At 37.6% G+C, this 20,067-nt stretch overlaps 1 protein-coding gene across 15 annotated transcripts in view; it reads right to left on the bottom strand.

The window, feature by feature from the left end:
• Nucleotides 1-20,067, bottom strand: part of EPB41L1 (erythrocyte membrane protein band 4.1 like 1) — a 197,053-nt gene that overhangs the window by 61,776 nt on the left and 115,210 nt on the right. For 11 of the 15 annotated variants that reach the window (XM_087929097.1, XM_087929098.1, XM_087929105.1 and 8 more), the window contains one exon: nucleotides 7,633-7,835. The exons of the other annotated variants lie outside the window; for them this stretch is intronic. In XM_087929097.1, the coding sequence (XP_087785223.1) occupies nucleotides 7,633-7,821 (189 nt within the window). In that variant the 5' untranslated portion in view covers nucleotides 7,822-7,835. The remainder of the gene's footprint in view (nucleotides 1-7,632; nucleotides 7,836-20,067) is intronic. 15 annotated transcript variants of the gene reach the window in all.

The following is a 20,067-nucleotide window of genomic DNA, read 5'->3' as shown; positions in this document are numbered from 1 at the left end:
TGGGTTTAAATAAAGCCTCCCCACTTGAACAAACACAGACCCGCTTTTTAAGACACTTATTGGGGACTGATAAGAACACTTCTGCTTCAGCAGTCAGAGCAGAATTGGGTATCCACTCCTTACATAGCCACTTAATAATTAAAACATTTACATATTGGCTAAAGATACAATCAATGGATTCGGATAGACTTCCCAAACTATGCCTAACTGAACTGTTAAATAACTTCCAATTTAACTCCTGGGCCAGTCAACTCCACAGAGCCATCTTAAGACATGGGTTTTTCTACCCAATTTTTATTGACAAGGGTTTCCCAGGCAAGGGAAATTTTTAAATAGAGAGTCTTGGATATTAGTGCCCAGACTGACATGGAACTATTGGCAAAAAACAGGTCTATAAGGTGGTTGGCTAAGAATAAAAACATCTTCCAACCTGAAAAATACCTTTCAATGGGTATGCTACAATTACAGAGAAAAGCCTATACCAGAGCCAGATTTGAGTTACTGGATTCCATGTCCAGACATGGGCGCTTCCACCATGTACCATACCACAAGAGAACCTGCTTATGTGGTTCATCTGCCATTGAAGATATTTCCCACATCTTGTTCAACTGCCAAATATATGCCCCCATTAGGCTTCAATATTTATCATTTCTACGGGAAAGAACAGCCCATTGGGAATCAAACCATAGATTGTTATATATCCTCTGGGCCTCTAATGTACACATCATCCGTAGGACTGCTAAGTTTATAATCAAGGCAGCGAGCCTAAGAACCCAATATATTGAACAAATTGGTGTATCCTGCAAGGTGATCTATTATCTGATTTTTGACTCCCTGGTTTTCCACATATGTTTTTATTACTGTATTCTTATATATCTAACTTATCTGTATTTTGTCTTGTTATATATTTATGTTATGTTACTGATAAGGTCTTATGACTATACTTACTTACCACTTTTATCTTGCAAGAACGATTTTATTTCTGAGTTCAAGGATGGTGCACTATTTGATTAGCCTTCCCTCGGAGTCCTCACAGCTTGGTCAGAGGGATTCCTCTTCCATGGTTAATATTTTACTTTAAACATTATATGAAGATACTCTTCTGATATCCTGATCATCCTTTTTCTTTACTATACTGTATCATACAGAAACTCAGGATTCTTGGATCCTTTCTTTTTCTTTTCTTATTGCTTGGCTCTACTTTGCAAATCGCTATTGGCTTGCATTGAGTCATTGACAATGATATGCTTTAGTGGACTTATTTCTATTTTGGCCATGAAAAATAAATTGTGGCAGAATGCTGTCTTGTCTGGTACATACCAAGGTGTATATTTTCCCACATTTTGGAATAAATACCCTTATGATGGCATCCTACAATAATCTCACCATGTACCCAGATTATTTACCTCCTGCTTTTTAAAAAGAATATAGACTATACTGAAAACACGTTAAAACTTGTTTTGTTACTACCAGAGTAATTATTTGTCCCTTATTCATAGCAGGGAGAGGACATCTATGGCTCTTCAGGTGGAGTTGGATTCTAACTATGTAACCTAAAGCCATCTTTATCTATTGGCCCTGATGGATGATGTGCCTACTTCTTGAAAAAGCTTTCCATTGACCTGGCCGAACCTCTATGCACAATCTATAAGGTATCTTTCAGAACCCTTATTTCAGAACCAGCTCCTTGCGCAACTTATGGTCATTAGCCATAGTCATACCTATTTTTAAAAAGAGAGACCCTAATCTAGTAGAAAATTACAGACCAATCTTACTGTGTTGTGTCACCTGTAAAGTCATGGAATCAATTATTAACCAATCCATCACCCTCCACTTAGAAACAAACAACTTGCTTTCTAACAAGCAGTTTGGTTTCAGGAAAAATTTGTCCTGTAATCTGCAACTCCTACACTGCAGAAACATTTGGACCACACATCTTGACCAGGGTAAAGCAATAGATGCAACTTACATAGACTTCTGCAAAGCCTTTGATTCAGTGGTGCCTGACAAACTACTGTTGAAACTAAGTTCTTATGGCATCTCTGGATCCCTGCACAAGTGGATAGCCACGTTCCTGTCAAACAGGCAACTAATAGTGAAAATAGGGAGGGCCTTATCAAATCTGGCACCAGTTAACAGTGGTGTCCCCCAAGGCAGCATTTTAGGACCCACATTCTTTCTGCTTTACATCAACGACCTAAGCGATCATATTAAAAGCATCTATGTCCTCTTTGCCAATGACATAAAACTATTTAACACCACTGACATTACTGCTGCCCTACAAAGCGACCTTGACTATGTGTCAGTATGGTTGTGTAATTGGCAACTCCAGATTTCAACTAATAAATGCTCTGTCCTACACATTGGCAATAAAAATCAGAATACCAAATACAAGTTGGGTAGAAATGATCTCGTAGACAACCCTTATTCTGTCAAGGACCTAGGAGTACTCATCTCAAATGATCTAAGCTCCAGGGTTCACTGTAACTGCATTGCAAAAAAGACATTAAGAGTTGTTAACCTTATTTTGTGAAGCTTCTTCTCCGGTAACATTGAACTGCTAACTAGGGCATACAAAACCTTTGCCAGACCAATTCTCGAATACAGCTCATCCACCTGGAACCCACACTGTATATTGGACATTAACATGATTGAGTGGGTCCAAAAGTATTTCTCGAGAAGAGTACTCCACTCCTCTACTCACAATAGTATTCCCTATGCCTCCAAGGCTTGAAATTTTGGGCTTGGACAATCTTGAACTGCACTGCCTGCAGACCAATCTAAGCATCGTTCAGAATATTGTCTGCTATAACATCTTGCCCGTCAATAACTTCTTCAGCTTCAATCACAATAATACACGGGCAAACAACCGTTACAAACTCAAAGTGAACCGCTCCAAACTAGATTGCAGAAAATATGACTTCAGCAACAGAGTGGTACCCGATTCTGTTGTTACACCCTCAACCTCTCACAGCTTCAATCTCAAACTGTCTATTGTGGACCTCACCCCATTCTTAAGAGGTCCTTAAAGGGGGCATGCATAAGCACACCAGCGTGCCTACCATCCCTGTCTTACTGTCCCCATTGATCTGTATTTACTTTCTTTGTTCATGTTTATGTTCATACCTATACTTGTTATCTTGTACGTGTTTGACAAATAAATAAACAAATAAATAAATAAATAAATAGTCACCAGGCCCAGTTCAGAGGGTCAACAAGGGTCTGCCTATGATTTTTAATGTAGTTAATTTTTGTATTCATTATTTTGTGGTGACAATTTTTTAATGCAAATTTTGACACTGACTGAAATTTGACTATCCAGGATCTTCAGAAATAGATGACATAGAAATCAAGCAAGCAAGACAGACAGACCTAAGATTAGAATACACAGGTCATATCACTTGCAGTAGATCAGTAAGGTTTACTAACTCCCAGCCTTTTAACAGTAACAACATATGATTTTCATGGCATAGGGCTCTGTTGTCTTCAAGACTGCCAATCTCCAATTGTTTCTACCCACCTTAGACATGTGGGCTGAGTGGATAGACTCCAGGTCCCCTCAACTAACTTCTCATTGTGTGTGTGTGTGTGTGTCCTGTCATGTTTTATTACTTTTTTTTTAGTCTATGTTGTCACATTTTATGTTTTTAAAACACATAACATTTTACATGTTTGTTTTTTGTAAGTCACCCAGAATGTATTGGAGTAGACAGTGATAACAAATGCAATAAATAATACTGATTAACTTTAAAAATTAGAATTTCAGAAGCAGATTATTGCACAAAACAACTGGATACTCCGTTCACCTCTGGTAATGAAAATAAAAATTCCCAGGCTCACAATATACTTAGAAACTAATCTAATGTAGAGGAACCAATTATTGTTCACAAATAGACCATTTTAAGAAAAAATTCAACTCACTTAAGAAAGCTGGCTCTCTGAAATTATTTTAATAAACATAGCACTAACAAAATTGGACAAGATATTAATGCATATCAATATAGCCAACTTCAACCAAACATCAACCAGATGGTTTAGCTATTTGTTAAATGTTTGGCTTTCACTTTGATAAATAGAGTAGTAAGCAATTAAAGACAGCTAAGAGGACAAAAAAGGTTGATCTTGAATAGCATATAGTTGATGGATCTAAGTAGAGATACTGTAGATGTGACATCTTGAAATAATAACTCCCAGTTTTCTTTAAACTGGTGTTTAAAGAAAACTGAATAAAGCAAAGTCATTGCTGGGACATTTAAGAACTTCATGGCTTATCACTCTCAATTCTATACTTTTATTTGGAAAGATATCTGTGAAATTAGAACCAAGAAGAAATAAACAAAAGTATCCTTAGTCCAACATGGTTCTGAGCATAATTCAGCAACCAAACAAACCAACTGCTACAATTTTAGCAAAGCAAGAAGTTTTTAGAAAGGCCAGAATCAGTTCACATCATTCCTATGCATAGATGACCTTTAACACAGCATCTATATAAAGCAAAAACTGTTTAACTTTTACCTTATTCAATTAACAAAACTTCCCAACCAATTTTCCACAAGAGAAGCTGCATAAGGACTTTATTTAGACAAGCCAAAACACCCTGCAGCAACCCGGAAGAGTAGAAAAAGGAAATAGAGCATCTATATACAATATATTCCAACAAAATGGTTATTCATGCAGCTTTATCAAAAAGTCCCTAACTACTCAACCCAATGTGGCACAACCAACACAAACCCTAAAAAGAATTATACTGCCATACATCAAGAATAATTCAGAAACCACCAACAGACTACTATAACCATATGGAATCAGCATAGCAAGCCAACTAAGGCCCTTCAGAACATCCTAAGCCAATGGTGGCTAACCTTTTTTGTCTCCTATGCTGAAAATTGTGCATGTGTTCAAGCACTCGCACTCTCATGCCAGCACCCAGAAGGCAATGAGCGTGCTTCCCTCACACCCCCTGTGCATGTGCGTGTGACCCCCCCATGCATGCTGCATGTCTCTGCGCATGCACCTACATCTCCCGCACACACACCGCCCCTTGTGCATGCACGCTAGATACCCAACAATTAGCTGTCGGGCAGGCAGCGCGTGCACATGCGCAGTGGGGCTCTTCTGGGTGACTTCTCATAGGCTGGCAGAAGTGGCTCTACGTGTCACTTCCAGCAAGCGTGCCATAGGTTTGCCATCACGGTCCTAAGCAAACCAAAAGACCCAACAACCCCAGAAGAAATAACATGAGTTATCTACAACATACAATGTAAGAGACTGCAACAACCACTATGTAGGACAAACAGGCAGAAGACTGACAGAGTCTATCCACTAACACCAACTAGCAGACAGAAGACATGATGATTTTTTTTAGACAGATTTAACCATAATTTCAATAGTGTGGCCATCCTAAACCAAGCCAAGTCCAAAAATGCCAGGGAATTTCTAGAAGCCTGGCACTCTGACAAATCAGCCATCAATAAACACATAGACATTAACAACATCTTATAGACTATATAAAAGAGACTATCACCCAGCCCAAAAACAAACAAAAAGACCCAACCTCCTCTCCACCAGCAATCAGCACCCAGATCAGCATAGATTAATTCTAAGGTTAACATTAGACCAACAATAAAGAAAACAATATCCCAATCAAGAAACTGCCAAAGGAGCCAACAGCAAACAGCCCAATCAAAGAATCCCTAAGAGAACACCCACCAATACTGACAGACAACCCAGTAGACTAGAATATAAACTGATAACAAACACACTTCTTACTACCACTGTTGATGCTACCTAGTTTGGGTAATAAAATATCTGCAAGAAAACAAGCAAGCTGAGAGAGCATCAAGGACTCTTAATGTGACACACCTTTTCAGATCCTACCTTTTCTTTTTTTTGCATTGGAAGTGAGAGAGATAATTAAGATTCACTCTGCATACACTAAAAGAAATTAGTAACAGTAGCACTTAGACCTATATACCCCTTCATGGTGCTTTACAGCCCTATTTAAAGGGTTTACAGAGTCAACATATTAACCCCAACAATCTGGGTCCTCATTTTACCAATCTCAGAAGGATGGAAGATTGAGTCAAGCTTGAGCCAGTCAGGATTAAACTGCTGGCAATCAGCAGAATTAGCCTGCAATTCTGCATTCTAACCAATGTGCCACCACGGCTCTTACCATTATCATTATAATTAACATGATCACAAGCTGAAATCTTGACACTAAAAACTGCGCCTGGGATAAATTTTGACAATTTCCGATTCCTTTACGCCCTGACACTTTCCTGGGCATAGCCCACTCCTAATTCTGATCTGGAGACATTGTTATAGGCTCCTGACTTCTCATTAGCATCCACAAACATATTTAAAATATTGTATTAATTGTTTGCTTAACAATTAAGAGCTTAGGATGCAGTTCTCAGCCTTCCAGGAAATACACTGCTTGTGTGATATATAAAAGACATTATAAGAGGTAATAAAGGTAGAAAACTGGCATTGCATCAACTCTGCATGGGGGAAAGTGGGAATGCAAAAGTAGCATTTACCTAGTTCAGGGATGGGCAACTAGGTTAACTTTATGACCTGTAGACTTCACTTCCAGAATTCCTGAGCCAGCAGGATCACATGACATCTTTTTGCTATCATGCTCAGAGGTGGAACAGACACCTGCAGATACATTATTCCCAGGTGAACAATATAGGCTATGTTTATGTAAGCTTAAATCCTAGCAATTAAACAAAATGATTACCTTACTTTCACATCATTTTAAAACTCCCTGGCATGTTATTGTTTCCTTAGTTTTTAACTGCATTTTCGTTTTTATGCTATTTTATGCTTTGAATGTTCTACTGCAAAAAAAAAAAAAATTACCAATTACCCCAAAAATGGTAAAGCAAGAAATGCCACAATTTTAGCCTACATCTAAATTGTGCAGGCTGTCATGAAAATCTTCTCCTATAAAGACAAAATGTAGCATTTGGCCATTAATATATAAGAAAAATCAAGATTTCTTTATAACGTTGATCCTATGGTATTTAACAGAAACATTATCAAATTATCTACCTGTTTATCACATCATAAACAGAACTGGGTATATCTTACGAGCCTACAGTATTGGCTTGTTCGTTTATAAATCATATTTATATGTCTGCCAATCTCACAGAATGTGACTCTGGGAAGCATACAATAAAACAGTAAAACAGCAATATTAAAATAGAATGTTATTAAAACTATTGAAGTTATTATTAAAAAGGCTAAGTGACAGTGTTAGATATTATGAACAATAAAGCTACCTCAAGTGACCCTGAGGATTCAGCCAGGTTAGTTTCCTTTAGGTTTAACCAGCTTTCAGTGTTCAGTTGTAGTTTCTAATAAAAGACAGTTGTAAGAGAGCACAGAAAGTCAATGCAGGCCTGTTTCTGTGCACAAAAATTAGATGCATTGAATACATTTTGTTATAGAAAGTGAAAGCTGTAGTTACTGCTAAACTCCAGCAAATAAATGAGAGCCCAATTCTGCATATGCTCAAAAGCACAGTTTTGTTTTTAATGAGGTCATTTATAAAATGGCTGAGTTTCAGCCTTGAAAATATCTTCTAAGCCTTTGTGAGAGTACTTTCAGCAACAGTAAACTCACCCGCTCCCCATGTTTAGCATCACTGAGGGCTCCTGGTTTCTCATTATCGTCAGCCTCCTGATTGTGTACTGTGTTGGTGGAGCTACCATTCACTGTATTTGGCCCAGTTGCTGCTGCCTCCAGCTGCTGCTGGGGACTTCCTTCTTGAGCATTCTTCACCTCCGAATCTGGGCCCGTCTCTGTCATCATTGTTACTGATTATTCTGCATTTGCAAAGGGAAGATGAAATACATGAGGATGGGATTAAATGGGATTAGAATAAGTTTTTTCCTCTCAACCTCTAGGGCATACACCTGTGCCTCCAGGAGCCATCGTGCACAAAAAAATTATATAGAGAGTATTCTCTTTTCATAGTTAATCAATCCAACACCTGGATATTTCAATCTCAAGAACCCATTCTGCAGATGCCGCATAGGGATGGGAATTGTTGCAATAAAACATTCCTTCAGGCTACAGACTGATATCCACATTTATTATTGCTAAATCTCTGCTTTGATTGAAACTGAAAGGCAAGACTATCTAAAGAACATTATTTTAAATAAAACGCTAAGTTTCCAAAAACATGAGATTTTTACAGGTACATATGAGTGGAGTGCATGGGGAATTCTGAAATGAATATTACCAGAGGATTTTTGAAAATGGTCCAGGGACTACACAACACACTGAGGTGCAGACTGCTGAACATCTTTTAATGTAGAACAAGACTACATCTTAGCTTTCCCTCCACGACAATTTTGCCTATGTTTACTGACCTAGAATTGGAGCTAATACTTTTTTTATATAATTGTTCTTGGAATAGCCTTGTGAAGGAGGTTGTTCAGGATGTGGCTTTCCCAAAATCCCCTCACGTAAAATTCCTGTTTTTCAACAATAAGAGCATCCCAGAGCCAAGTAGTTGCCCGATCAAGGTGTAGTATTTTATAGGAATTTTTCTTTTCTTACACTTAAATCTGACATGCTGAAATCTTGCTACCACAAATAGTTATGAATTCCAATAGTCTCTTAATGTGAAAAGGCAAACTTCCCAAATTAGGTTCCCTCCAGAAATGTTTCACTACAACTGCCATAATCTTCAGTCAGCACTAGACAGGTTCAGGTAGAGCAGGAAAAATGTACACAAAAATATAGTTGTGTTCTACAAAGCCAGATCTTTCTCTTTGTGCTTTATGAACTACAGCATCATATGGAAGCCATGTATCAAACAAGCACCAGACCTACAGCTTTGTTGCATGCAACACTAATCTCTCCACCCACAAAATCAAATATATTCCATATGGGTATTAGAATGCAAAAAAAAAAAAAAAAAGCACTGATTGCTGAGCTCTGACTGCTAATCTGTCCCTTCTATACATTTTTGTTTGGCTTAACAAGATGCCTAATGCATCTGCACATAAGGGTACAAATGAAGCACTACAGCTTGCACCAAACCAATTACTTCCTCCAAATAACTAGATATTGCTGACTGGTGCCGGCTGAAAATGTCCATCCAACGCAATAGTTCAGACAACACAGCAGATCTCACAGCTTGCATAAGCTTTTGACAATAAAAACAAGGCATAATGAGAGTTTTTCTTCTACAGATGTCTCCTTTGTCTGGCAGACACTCCCATGCCCGTGTTAGTGCAATCTTTCTTTGAAGCTCATGTTAAATCTTCTGGTCTTTCTCCCTATAACTGAGTCCAGCAGAAGATGAAAGACAACTGCTGTTTATTCCAAGGGTCCCCGACCCTCAGGCTGCAGGCCACTACCAGGCTGCAACTGCTTCAAAACCAGGCTGTGTGAGCGATGGGTACGTGCATGCACATAAAGCTCCACTCATGTGAGCTGTAGACCCTTACGCTCACCCACGAAGCTCCACTCATGCGAATGGAGGACGCTTGTGCATGAAGCATCACTAATGCATATGAAGCTCCATTCACGTGAGTCCAAATGCCCTTTGCTCAAGTACCTTCCGCTCACATGAGTGGAGCTCATGCGCAAACGCAAGTGCCTTCACTCATGTGTGAAGCTGCATTTGCACCAGCACTAGTGCCCTCCATCTACACGAGTGATGCTTCATAACCAAGCATCCACTGCTTACGTGTGAAGCTCCATTCACCTGAGTGGATGGTGAGTGGAGGGTGTTCGTGCCCATTACTCATACCAATGGAGCTGTGTGCACGCTTGTGTGCCTGCCACTCATCTGTCCCCCCCCTCCCCCAACCAGATCAGACTGCCAATGTGGAAAGGTTGGGGACTACTGGTTTATGCCAGCTTGGATTCTTCAGTTTGGCTGAAATGTTTTAAAAAGTAAAGTTTAATCTGTTTAGAGAAAGCTTTTAAATACTGAAGTCACTCAATACACATTTTGGAAGTAGAAAGAATATTCCACTCTAGTGAGACTAAGTAGAAGAGAAAAAGAGACAGGAGAGACTATTGGCCAGCTGAGAAGCTGCTACTAGCCACAATTTCACATCCCTAACCCCAGTTCTATTATGGTGTCGTTCCCACCAAACAAATGATAAATTTTCAGATATTGAAGAAGTCTCAGTCCAGAATTATTTTGGTTTAAAGTTAAAAACTGGAAAACTTCTCTGAAAGAAATTCTTTTCTCTACAATATACAGCCACATTTCTGACTGAGTTCTAATCCACACAGCAAATTCCAGTCCATACAGAGCTAATGTTCTTGTTAATGTCTTACATAAACCATCATATTATCTGAATCATGCCTTAAAGTTATATGCGCAAACACTCCTTGAAAAAGAAGGGTAAAAACGAATTCATGCTTCAAACTAGAAAAAGAATCTTTTCCAAGTTTTTTTCTTTTTTAACATATGTGGTCATTTCAATGTTTTATCTTCTTTCAAACAGAATACAAAGATAAATATGATAAAGGTGACATTTGGGGAAGCAACGGTGAAGAGAAAACAGCTCTGCTCAGAGAGAAGCCAATGACACAATGGCCCAAGAAGCCAGCATATGGATCCACTTCTTGGAATTCCCCAGACAGGAAGAGGACACCGGATTGTCCACAAGCACTCCAGAGAGCAGCTTCCTGTGAGAAGACCATAAGACAACTATCTCGGGTAGGTTTTAGAACTCTGAGAACCAAAGTCTTGTAACTACAGGTTTTTTAAAAGAAAAGTGCCCTCCAAATAAACTGATGTATGGTCAACTCTTAAGAAAACTTCATCAAGTAAAGCTCAATTCTTGATGAATTCACGGCCATGAATTATGAAGTTTTCTCAGCAGCAATATGATTTGTCCATGCCTTCGTCTGAGATGTTTTTCACTTCTCAATCTAGCTGGAATGCAATACATCTGTGCGGTACTTGGTTGAGGAAGACACTGGGATAGGCGATGTTATTCTCTTTCAGCTACTATGATGGGTAATCTTTCAGATATTTACAGTACATAGATAGCTTTCACCAATTCTTTAAATGAGAAATACAAGTAGCAAGATGAGGACTAATAGATACTGCTTAAAAATCACATCCACAGAGCACTGGGGTTCTGACATGTGGAACTCCATGTTTTTCAACAGTTTAAAGGGTCGGACTCAGCATAACATTTGTCTATGGACCCAAGTATATAATTTTAAACAAACATGCAAAGCTGAATTCCTGACATCTGGCTTCTTGGCAAGTGATTCCCTATACACCCCTAAAAAGCATTAAAATGCTGCCATTTCCTCTCTTTGGCTAGTCCTCCAAAACAGGTTGCTGTACCCTGTGGGAAAAGTCCACAGGAAGTGCAGAGAAAGAATTCTGGAGAAACATTTGCAATTTACCATTTATTTATTTGATGTCTATAGCTGCCCATCTCAACAAGGAATTCTGATTTTAGTTAATTAACGACAAGAAAATGTGCCCTCTTAAAACCAAAACACTTTGGTCAGGGACTATTTTTGCTGTAAGATTTCATAGAGTGAAACCACCATGGTTCCTTTACCACAGCAAGTTTTATACACAGCATGCGTTAATTTCACCTAAAATGAGCTTTCTGATGATCCTGTGCAATATTCTAGTTTCATGCTTCAAAACAGCAGTGCAAACATTTCTGAAGGCTGGCTTTCTGCCTAAGGCGTGCCAAGTTGTAATGCAAAGATTATTCCTCTACTTTGAAATTGCTTGTTGAACTAGGGAAGAGCATCTTTCTTCCCTCTTTCATTACAGCCCACCACTTTCCATCTTTCTGCTTTTTTTCCTGACTATTATGATATAGAAAGAGATAGGAAGAATGGATATCATGCCCATTAGCATCAGAATAAACCATGTAGGACTCCATCAGATTGAACTGGAGGAGGAGAAATGGAAAAAAAGGAAGAAAAGAAAAAAAACAAGTTGAAGAAACTGCATGTGTTGTGTCTTTTGACTCACTGAGAGTGATAGATTTAAAGAGTAATTTTGTGGAGTTGTTAGCTGACAGCTTTCTGTTTATTTATCTCAACCCTCAAAAATTTTGTAATGGCTTTCAGAACAATAAAACCTATACAAAAAGAAAGACTACAAGAAGAATTATGGCTGGAATAAAAGAGAAAAATATATAAAGCACTGCACTGCGTACAACTCCATGTAGGTTTTGTCTATATGAAGGGAAACCAACCACTTGGTAATTTCTCAAAGGAAAGATGTTTATATGTAACAACATTTGTATGTAATCTTTCAAAACAAGACCCTTCTAAGTAGCTTAAAGCAAGCCAAAGCATGCTAAATTTTTGCAAAGGGAACCTCAGGATTCCACATCAAAATAATGAAAGCACCTCTGTAACACCAAGACACAAATAAATCTTCTTTTCTACATACATGCAATATCATAATGCATGTACAATACAAGTGCACTTGCTTCACAGCAGCACAATACAACTTTCACCATTTGCCCCCTTGCCCAGCTCTTCCAAGAAAGAGCACCGATTCCTGAAATTTCCACCAGTATTTCAAATACCACAAGATTAACCCTGAGCAATTGGGATTTCTACAATGTGATATAATATTGCTGCAGACTTCAAAAGTAACTCACACCTCTGTATACTTCCTGATATTATTCTGACTGAACAAACATTTCTGCATTTGCATTTCTACATAGGTTTTTAGCTTTTTAATTTTAGCCCTTTAAAGGTCCAGATCCATCTCTCCCCTTTTTAAGAGTAACAGAGGGAACAGAATGGTTGTCTAATTTTCTCTTTTCAGGGTCCATTTGGGTATATATATACTGTGGCCTTCCTCTTGCCAAAACTCAGGTTTCTAAAGTTTAATTATATGCTTTAATTAAAAAAATGAAGCCAATATTTGGTGAAGTAGCACCAGGTTTTAATTCCACACCCTTCCTTTTGGAAGAACTTAAGTTAGGATCATGAAGGAGAGCATAGATGCTATTATGATAGCAGGTCACAACTTTTATCTCTGCCTGAAGCATTCAAGACAACATGCAGAATTTGTTCCCAGTGCCTGTCTTGCTATCAGCTCATGTCATATACTTAATTACTTGGAGTTTAATGAAGAAATGCAGAATTCACCAAAAGTTTAGTGAGGAAATACAGAATTCCACATAGAATTTTTGCATGGATCTTTCCACTCCCCTGATTCACATAAAGTGCTAATTATGAATGGAACACAATGATATTGACAAACACAGCCTATACCACCAGCATGTGCCCTGATAGCAATACAATTCAACATGGCTCAGATTGTAAACGTAGAGTCAAGTTTTTTTCCCCTTAAGAAACTTCAGCTATCTATACCTTGCCCGACATTTTTGAGTCTCTAAAAAAGAAACAGACTGCCTTCAGGTCTTAGTATTGGCTTTGAGCAGTGTCCTCATTTTGCTAGAGCTGCTGGGAGAATAAACACTACAAACTCCATAAAAAAAGAGTCAAAATTATAGGCTGATGGCAGTTCACTGTACTATGGTTAATTAGTATTCATAAGAAATGAAACCAATGACTAGTTAGTTACAAGGCTTCAAGACGTCTCCAACCAACTGACTCTGAGCTGCATACTGCTCCCTAATACATATTTGGGATTTAAGCCACCTAAAGCAGGGCTATCAAACTCCCGGCCCACAGGCCGGATGTGCCATGCTCTAGCCACACCCATGCCTGGTTTAGTGAAGGGGGAAAAAGTCTCAATATGTCACATGATGCCGCTGTGACGACGTGAGGTTGACACCCTTGACCTAGAGGCTCTCTAATCAGTGACATGGGTGCTACTTAAAGTTAATTAATAAATAAAACTGGAATGGAAATAGAACATTATTACATATGAACAGGTGTTTGAAAATCAGAAACATAAAACTTCTCAAAATTTTGAGGCTACAGAAAAAAATAGAGGAAAATGGGGAAAAATCAATAACTATTTTCTTACAGTAAGAAAATAAAATGTGATCTTTACGTATCATGATTGTTTCATGAAACTATATTATTTACTGGTATTTTAATCATAAATTTAACATTTTAAAGGATATTACAAATGGAGTAAAAAGTAAATGGAAGAACTTTAATATACCAAGTATTTCTAAACTTCTGTTTCCCAAACCATCCACATAATAGTAAAACAGAATTAGTCTTAGTCTCCTTAACATGTTCACATGTTCACAGGATTGAGGAAAAGAAAAAAGAAAAGCTGTGATATATAAATTTTGCTTTTGGACATTAGTTTAAGTAAAATCAATATTATTTGCCTAGTACCATTATCAGCAGTGTCATCTTCATCTGCAATTTCTGATCATTGACACAGAAATATTCCTGGGTTTGAGACAAGCTTCTCTATTCTTTCACGTATCTGTCCTCAATAAAAATATTTCTATTACAACTTAGGAAAAATATTTTGGATAGTATTGGATAGCAATATAGGACCATTTGAGCACTGAGTAGTCTTTAAAAATATATTTGGAGTTTCTTCTTATTCTTTTTTCCCCAAGTTTTTCTAGCTTTACCAGGATTTTTTTTCCTGAATTTTTCCACTTCCAACTTACAAATAAACAACTATATATGTTTCCTTAATATCTTTACATGTTTATAGTGTCAACCCTGAAGCTGATCTGACTGAAGCCATTTTGACTCTTCAGCGTTGCCACAATGGAGCTGAGGCATAAAGAAGGGGGAATAGAAACAGCTGGGGCTTTGTAGCCAAAACAAAATACTTTCTCTTGGGAACCAAGGACATTCTCATACCTAGTCAGAGAAAGGAGGAGTGATGTTACGTGGCAACCAGACTGCACCTCTATTGGACCATGTGACTGATTGTTTAGGGAAAGGGAAAACCAAGGGGACCTTCAGAGTCAGTTTTCACCAGATCTGTGCCAATATGATATATCCAACAAAACTATTCTTTGAGGAATCTATCTGCCTTGGAGTTTTGTTTGCTATGGGTGTATCACTTGGAACTCTGACATATAGATCCCAGAATAGTTAGCAATCAAGTTCTTCACTATATTAACTATGAAATCAGGAATTTGAATAATAGAAGGACTGGCCAATTTCTATCAACTCTAAGTTATTGTTAGACAAATGAAATTTACAAAGGAGTAAGACTGGGGAAGATGCAGTTTAATCCAAAAATCTGCACATGTATTTGGATAGTTTACAAAAGTGTAATTATGGCATCTGAACTGACTAGAAACATATTTGGTGAGTTGTTGCATAAGGTATATATGCAACAACTATCTCGGAAAGCCAAACTGGTCTTATGAAGTAAACATTAAAGTTAATCTAGAACAGACTTGGGCCTTGTATGGCCTGTGGGCCATATCCGGTCCACAGGCAGTCCCAGTCTGGCCCACAGTGTCATTGGCAGGGAGAAGAGCGTTAGCAGTATCAGCGGTGGGGCAGCTTGGTGGTGGCAATGTCAGGAGGCAGCTCCCAGCCCTCCTGGAGATTCTAATTAGATGAGACGATTTTAAGAAAGCTTTCATTCGTCTGTATTAAACCTCAGGCATTTGTATAAAAAAACCATGGTGCATGATGCAGCAACTGAAGCATGCAATCTGTGTTCATACAACAGTCACAAACTAGCCAACACATTTTAGCCCATTAACTAACCAATGACATTTAGTGTATTATACATACGAAACAAATCTATAGTATACACGTACTTTTATATAAGCTAAAGTATAGCATTTAGGTTTCCTTTTTCAGTTGAAATCTTGCATCTCTAGTTTACCTCCAACAATGTAAGGCTTTAGAACTGAGCTTCTAAATCATAAGGATATTGACATTCACAGCTATAATTCTTTTAAAATTAAAGGATTATACCTGTGAATGTTAATATCCTTATGATTTATGTATCATGTTTTGGTTTCCTTTTTGTTGAAATGTACAGTACATGAGAGTGGAACTGGCAAATGCCTTGCATCTCTTGGCATCTTCTCTCTTGTAACATTTGAGTGTAGGTGAGCTGATTGGCAGCAGAATCTTCCCTCATTCATCAACCAAGAGCAAAAGGTTAAACGTAACAGGCAACTGCAAAGTGATCAATTTTCTTGGAGATATATCATTCAATCAACTTTGAAGGTCATATTATCTTATTTGTATGTCCTTTCTTGAAAAAAAAAACCAGACAGATCCCTTCATCTCTGACTCTCTTGATCAGAGGCCAAAGCTTCTGTAGTATCTCTTTTTACTATTCTTTCTACAGACTATATACTATATACTCAAACTCATCTTTCCCTCCCAAACTTCTCCCAAAGCTGTGTTTTTCAAAATTCTGTGACTTGGTCTTAGACCATAAATAAATGAATAAATTATAAAATAAGTTACTAGGGTCTGTTTTAAGAAAGTTGAGGAATTTAATCCAGACTCAGAGGTCTGACTAAAATATATGTAGTAACTAGCTCAATGTTTTCTAATGAGATATCTTTATAGGAAAATTGATTCTAATAGATGCTCTCTCAAAGTAGAAAGACATGCATAGTTCAATTTCAGAAAGCAATCTACAACACACTTCAACAGATGTTTTCCTATACAATTGCTAGTATTATTGGTCATAGTTAATGCACAAGATTTCACAAGTCATCAATGTTTTGAGCAAAAATAGAACCAAACATACTCAAACAGCATTTTCCCGCCTGGCATGAAATTATCTGGCAGAGAGAACAGGTCAGGCCTTCAAAGGTTGTTTAAGGAAAACGAATTGAGGAGATTTATAGATTAAATTGACTCACTTCCTGTTGAAACACAAAACCATTACACAAACCACCACCAGCATCAAAGAAAGATAGATTAAAACTAATCTGGATTTAATGTATCCAAACATAAGAATGAAGAACTAACAATACAGACTTAGCAAAAGCACATTATAACTCTAATGCAAAAAAGAAAGGACTGAAAATGGATAATCCAGTCTATGCCAATTTTTCAGATTCAACCAACTTAGGTTCAAAATTTGGTTTCAAAAACCAATAGAATCTTCTCTTTTAACATGGGACTCGATGATGGCTCATTAGACAGGTAACATCAGCACACTGACTTCAAGCTATCAAAGCATTTGCAGAAAGGAGTAAGATCTCATTAGAACCAGAATCAAATCAAGAGACTCAGAATTTAGAATCCAGCCATCTGCACCTTCACATTTCATTTTTATTCAGTTGTATTTCTTAGAGAAAGTGATAAATTGAAATACAAAATGATTTATTAGATTATAGTTAAAACAAAATAAGTTACTGTTTCTGGTAGTTCTTAATAAACTTTTGCTAATAAGGATTGAATGATGAGTTTTTATAATTTGACTATTGATAAGGGATGAGATACAGGAAGTAGATATTTCTTTTTTTAAAAAATGAAGCTGTTTATATTTTAGCTCTGCATTTCTCTTTTTATTGTTTTCTTGGCATTAGCTTTTAAATTTTGTATTTGTAAATTCAAAGAGGGTTACTGACAGCAAGAGAAAGGAAGAAGTCCTAGTTGAGTTAGAAAATTGACAGGAAGAATATAGTACAGGAAAACTATTGATCTAAATGCTATATATTCCCGAAGACTTCCCACCCCAAGTCTATGACAATTTGCCATTGCCATCTCGCCACGGGACAACTCAACATGGCCAGCTCACTGCAGGAAAATTTGCTGCAGGGCAAGAAATACACTAATATAAAAAGAAGTGGTGGAATAGAATTATTAAAGAACAGGTGTAAAAAGAGGGACAAAATGAAATGTGAATGACAAAAACTAAAATATTTTCAAATTTTATTTTAAATAATTAAATTGAATTGTTAAATTGTCCAGTGAGTTGTCCCATAGCGAGTTGGCCATGGTGAGTTGGCGAATTAGCTGTGGAGAATTGGCCACGGCAAGATGGCCGTGAGTTGGCTGTGGCGAGTTGTCCCATTCTGTCCCTTCGAACCCCAGATTCCTGTGAAATTTTTATTGTTTGTTTTCTGATAAACAATTCCTGGTTTGAGCTTATGAGAATGAATGGGTGTTTCCATGAGAAAGACAAACCTCTATAGGCTGGTATGGATTAGTGCCTTTTAGCAAATTTTTGCAGTTCTACTAAGTCTTTGTGGACCTAAATACAGCTCATCTGTGCAAGTCCTCAAGTTCCCATACACATTTTTGTTCAAATGGTCGACAACCAGTCTATCTTGACATTTTTATTTCTGCTGTGTCACCAATCTCATTGAGCTTCTATTTTTTCATCTCTAGGTCCCTGAACACCTCAAATGTATATTTAATGAATTATGTTTTTCTTAGGCACAAAATATTAAAGATTTCTCAAAACAAGGAGATTTTATCTACAAGAATAGCAGAGTTAAAATTAAAAAATAAAAATTGCTCCACCTAAGGCTCTATAGCAAAAAAATGTTGCCATATATTAGGATTTCTCTGTATTGAGTTGGTGTCCTAATTTCTCATAAAGAGCTTGTCCTACCAGTTATCTATTAAGAAACTAACTGGAAAAAACTGCACTAAAACTGGCAGGGCAAATTATTGCATATGAACAAGTAGCAAACTCCACACTTGCTTGCACTGACAACATTAGTTAGTAGTAATGAAACATCTGCAAACAAAAAAACCAAGCACAGAAAACACTAATACTCCATAATTCACTATTTCATCTGTCCTTGAAGACCTAATCTTTCTTTTCTGTTTTCCTTGGCTCTGCAGCTCTTGATTTTTTTTCCCCTTTAAGTGAAATTAAGAGTACATAATCAGATCAGAACTTTTCTACTGATCAAAACAAGGCACTATAACTAAAAGCAAGTTTTACAGCTGCTTTCTTTAATGAATCAAGCAGCCAAAGTAACCAAACAACAATACAAGATCACAGGCATACTTAACCAATAATGATAACAATGACTCAGTACACTACAGATAACCTCTTATTTAAAAAATCCCCATTTTGATGATCTTATTTATCCAAAAGTAAAAATAAAATACAATATGGTAAATACAGTAAATAAAGCTAAGCATGAAGTGACATCGCTGTATAGAGTCTACCGGATCATTTCTGCAGGTGGCAACAAATGATGTAAGGACAGACACTGAGTAATGAATCACATCTAGATATTATGAGCCAAGAAAGAACGATATAATAGCAGCTACTTGGTTTGTTAAATCACTCCTCTTAGAAATGAATCCACATTCTAGGCAAACATTGTTTTCTAGTGATCAGATTCAAGGCTACACTTTAACCTGAGTTTTAGCTGGAGAATTGGTTAAAAGAAGGGGATTCAAATTTTTAAACAACCAGTTCTGTGGGTGTGGCTTAGTTGGTGGGTTTGACTTGGTGGTCATGTGACTGGGTGGGTGTGGCCAACTCAACATCACTCACATCGAGGGCTGCTTCTCCTCACCTGGCCTCTCGTGACCGTGGGAATGCTGCAACGGTCATAAATGTGAAAAACGGTCATAAGTCACTTTTTTTAGTGCCATTGTAACTTTGAATGGTCACTAAATGAACTGTTGTAAGTCAAGATTCTTTGCTTGCAAAACGCTGCCCTAAATACTAATCATTAGATTAAAAAGACCTGCAAGCCAGAGTTACAAATCAGGCAGAGTGCCAGAGCACCTTGAGGAATTAAAATAGTTAAAATGCAATAATAACTATCAACAGCCAACTCTTGCTCATAAAGTGAAACCCTTTAGCAGAGAGGTCATTTAAGCTCTCCAGAAAGAGCACACCCAGGAGAAGCAATCCTTAGATCCATTTGCACCACTGGTGAGACACCAACTGGTCTCATTCACCTCACAAGATATCCTCAGGAAATCATCCAGAATGTCAGCTGGTGCTCCATTCAAAATCCAAGAAAGAAACACTTAGACTCCAATAATTAGAGAAAATATATCTTTTATTGGAAATCAAGTGGCAGCATCAAAGGAATTCTGAATCTGAGGAATTGAGCGCGAAAATCACATATACAAAGTGATGGCAACATTCCCACCCACAATAGTTCAAACTGTCCATCCAATTAAAGTTGTATGTAATGTCATGTGGGCATCTTCAGGTGGTGATGCAGGCAT

The sequence above is a fragment of the Pseudonaja textilis genome, chromosome 3 (genome assembly GCF_049901715.1).
Source record: "Pseudonaja textilis isolate UNSWEBS1 chromosome 3, rPseTex1.2, whole genome shotgun sequence".
NCBI lineage: Eukaryota > Metazoa > Chordata > Lepidosauria > Squamata > Elapidae > Pseudonaja > Pseudonaja textilis.
Note: the sequence above shows the minus strand (reverse complement) of the source record. Positions and strands in the feature narration are given on the sequence as shown.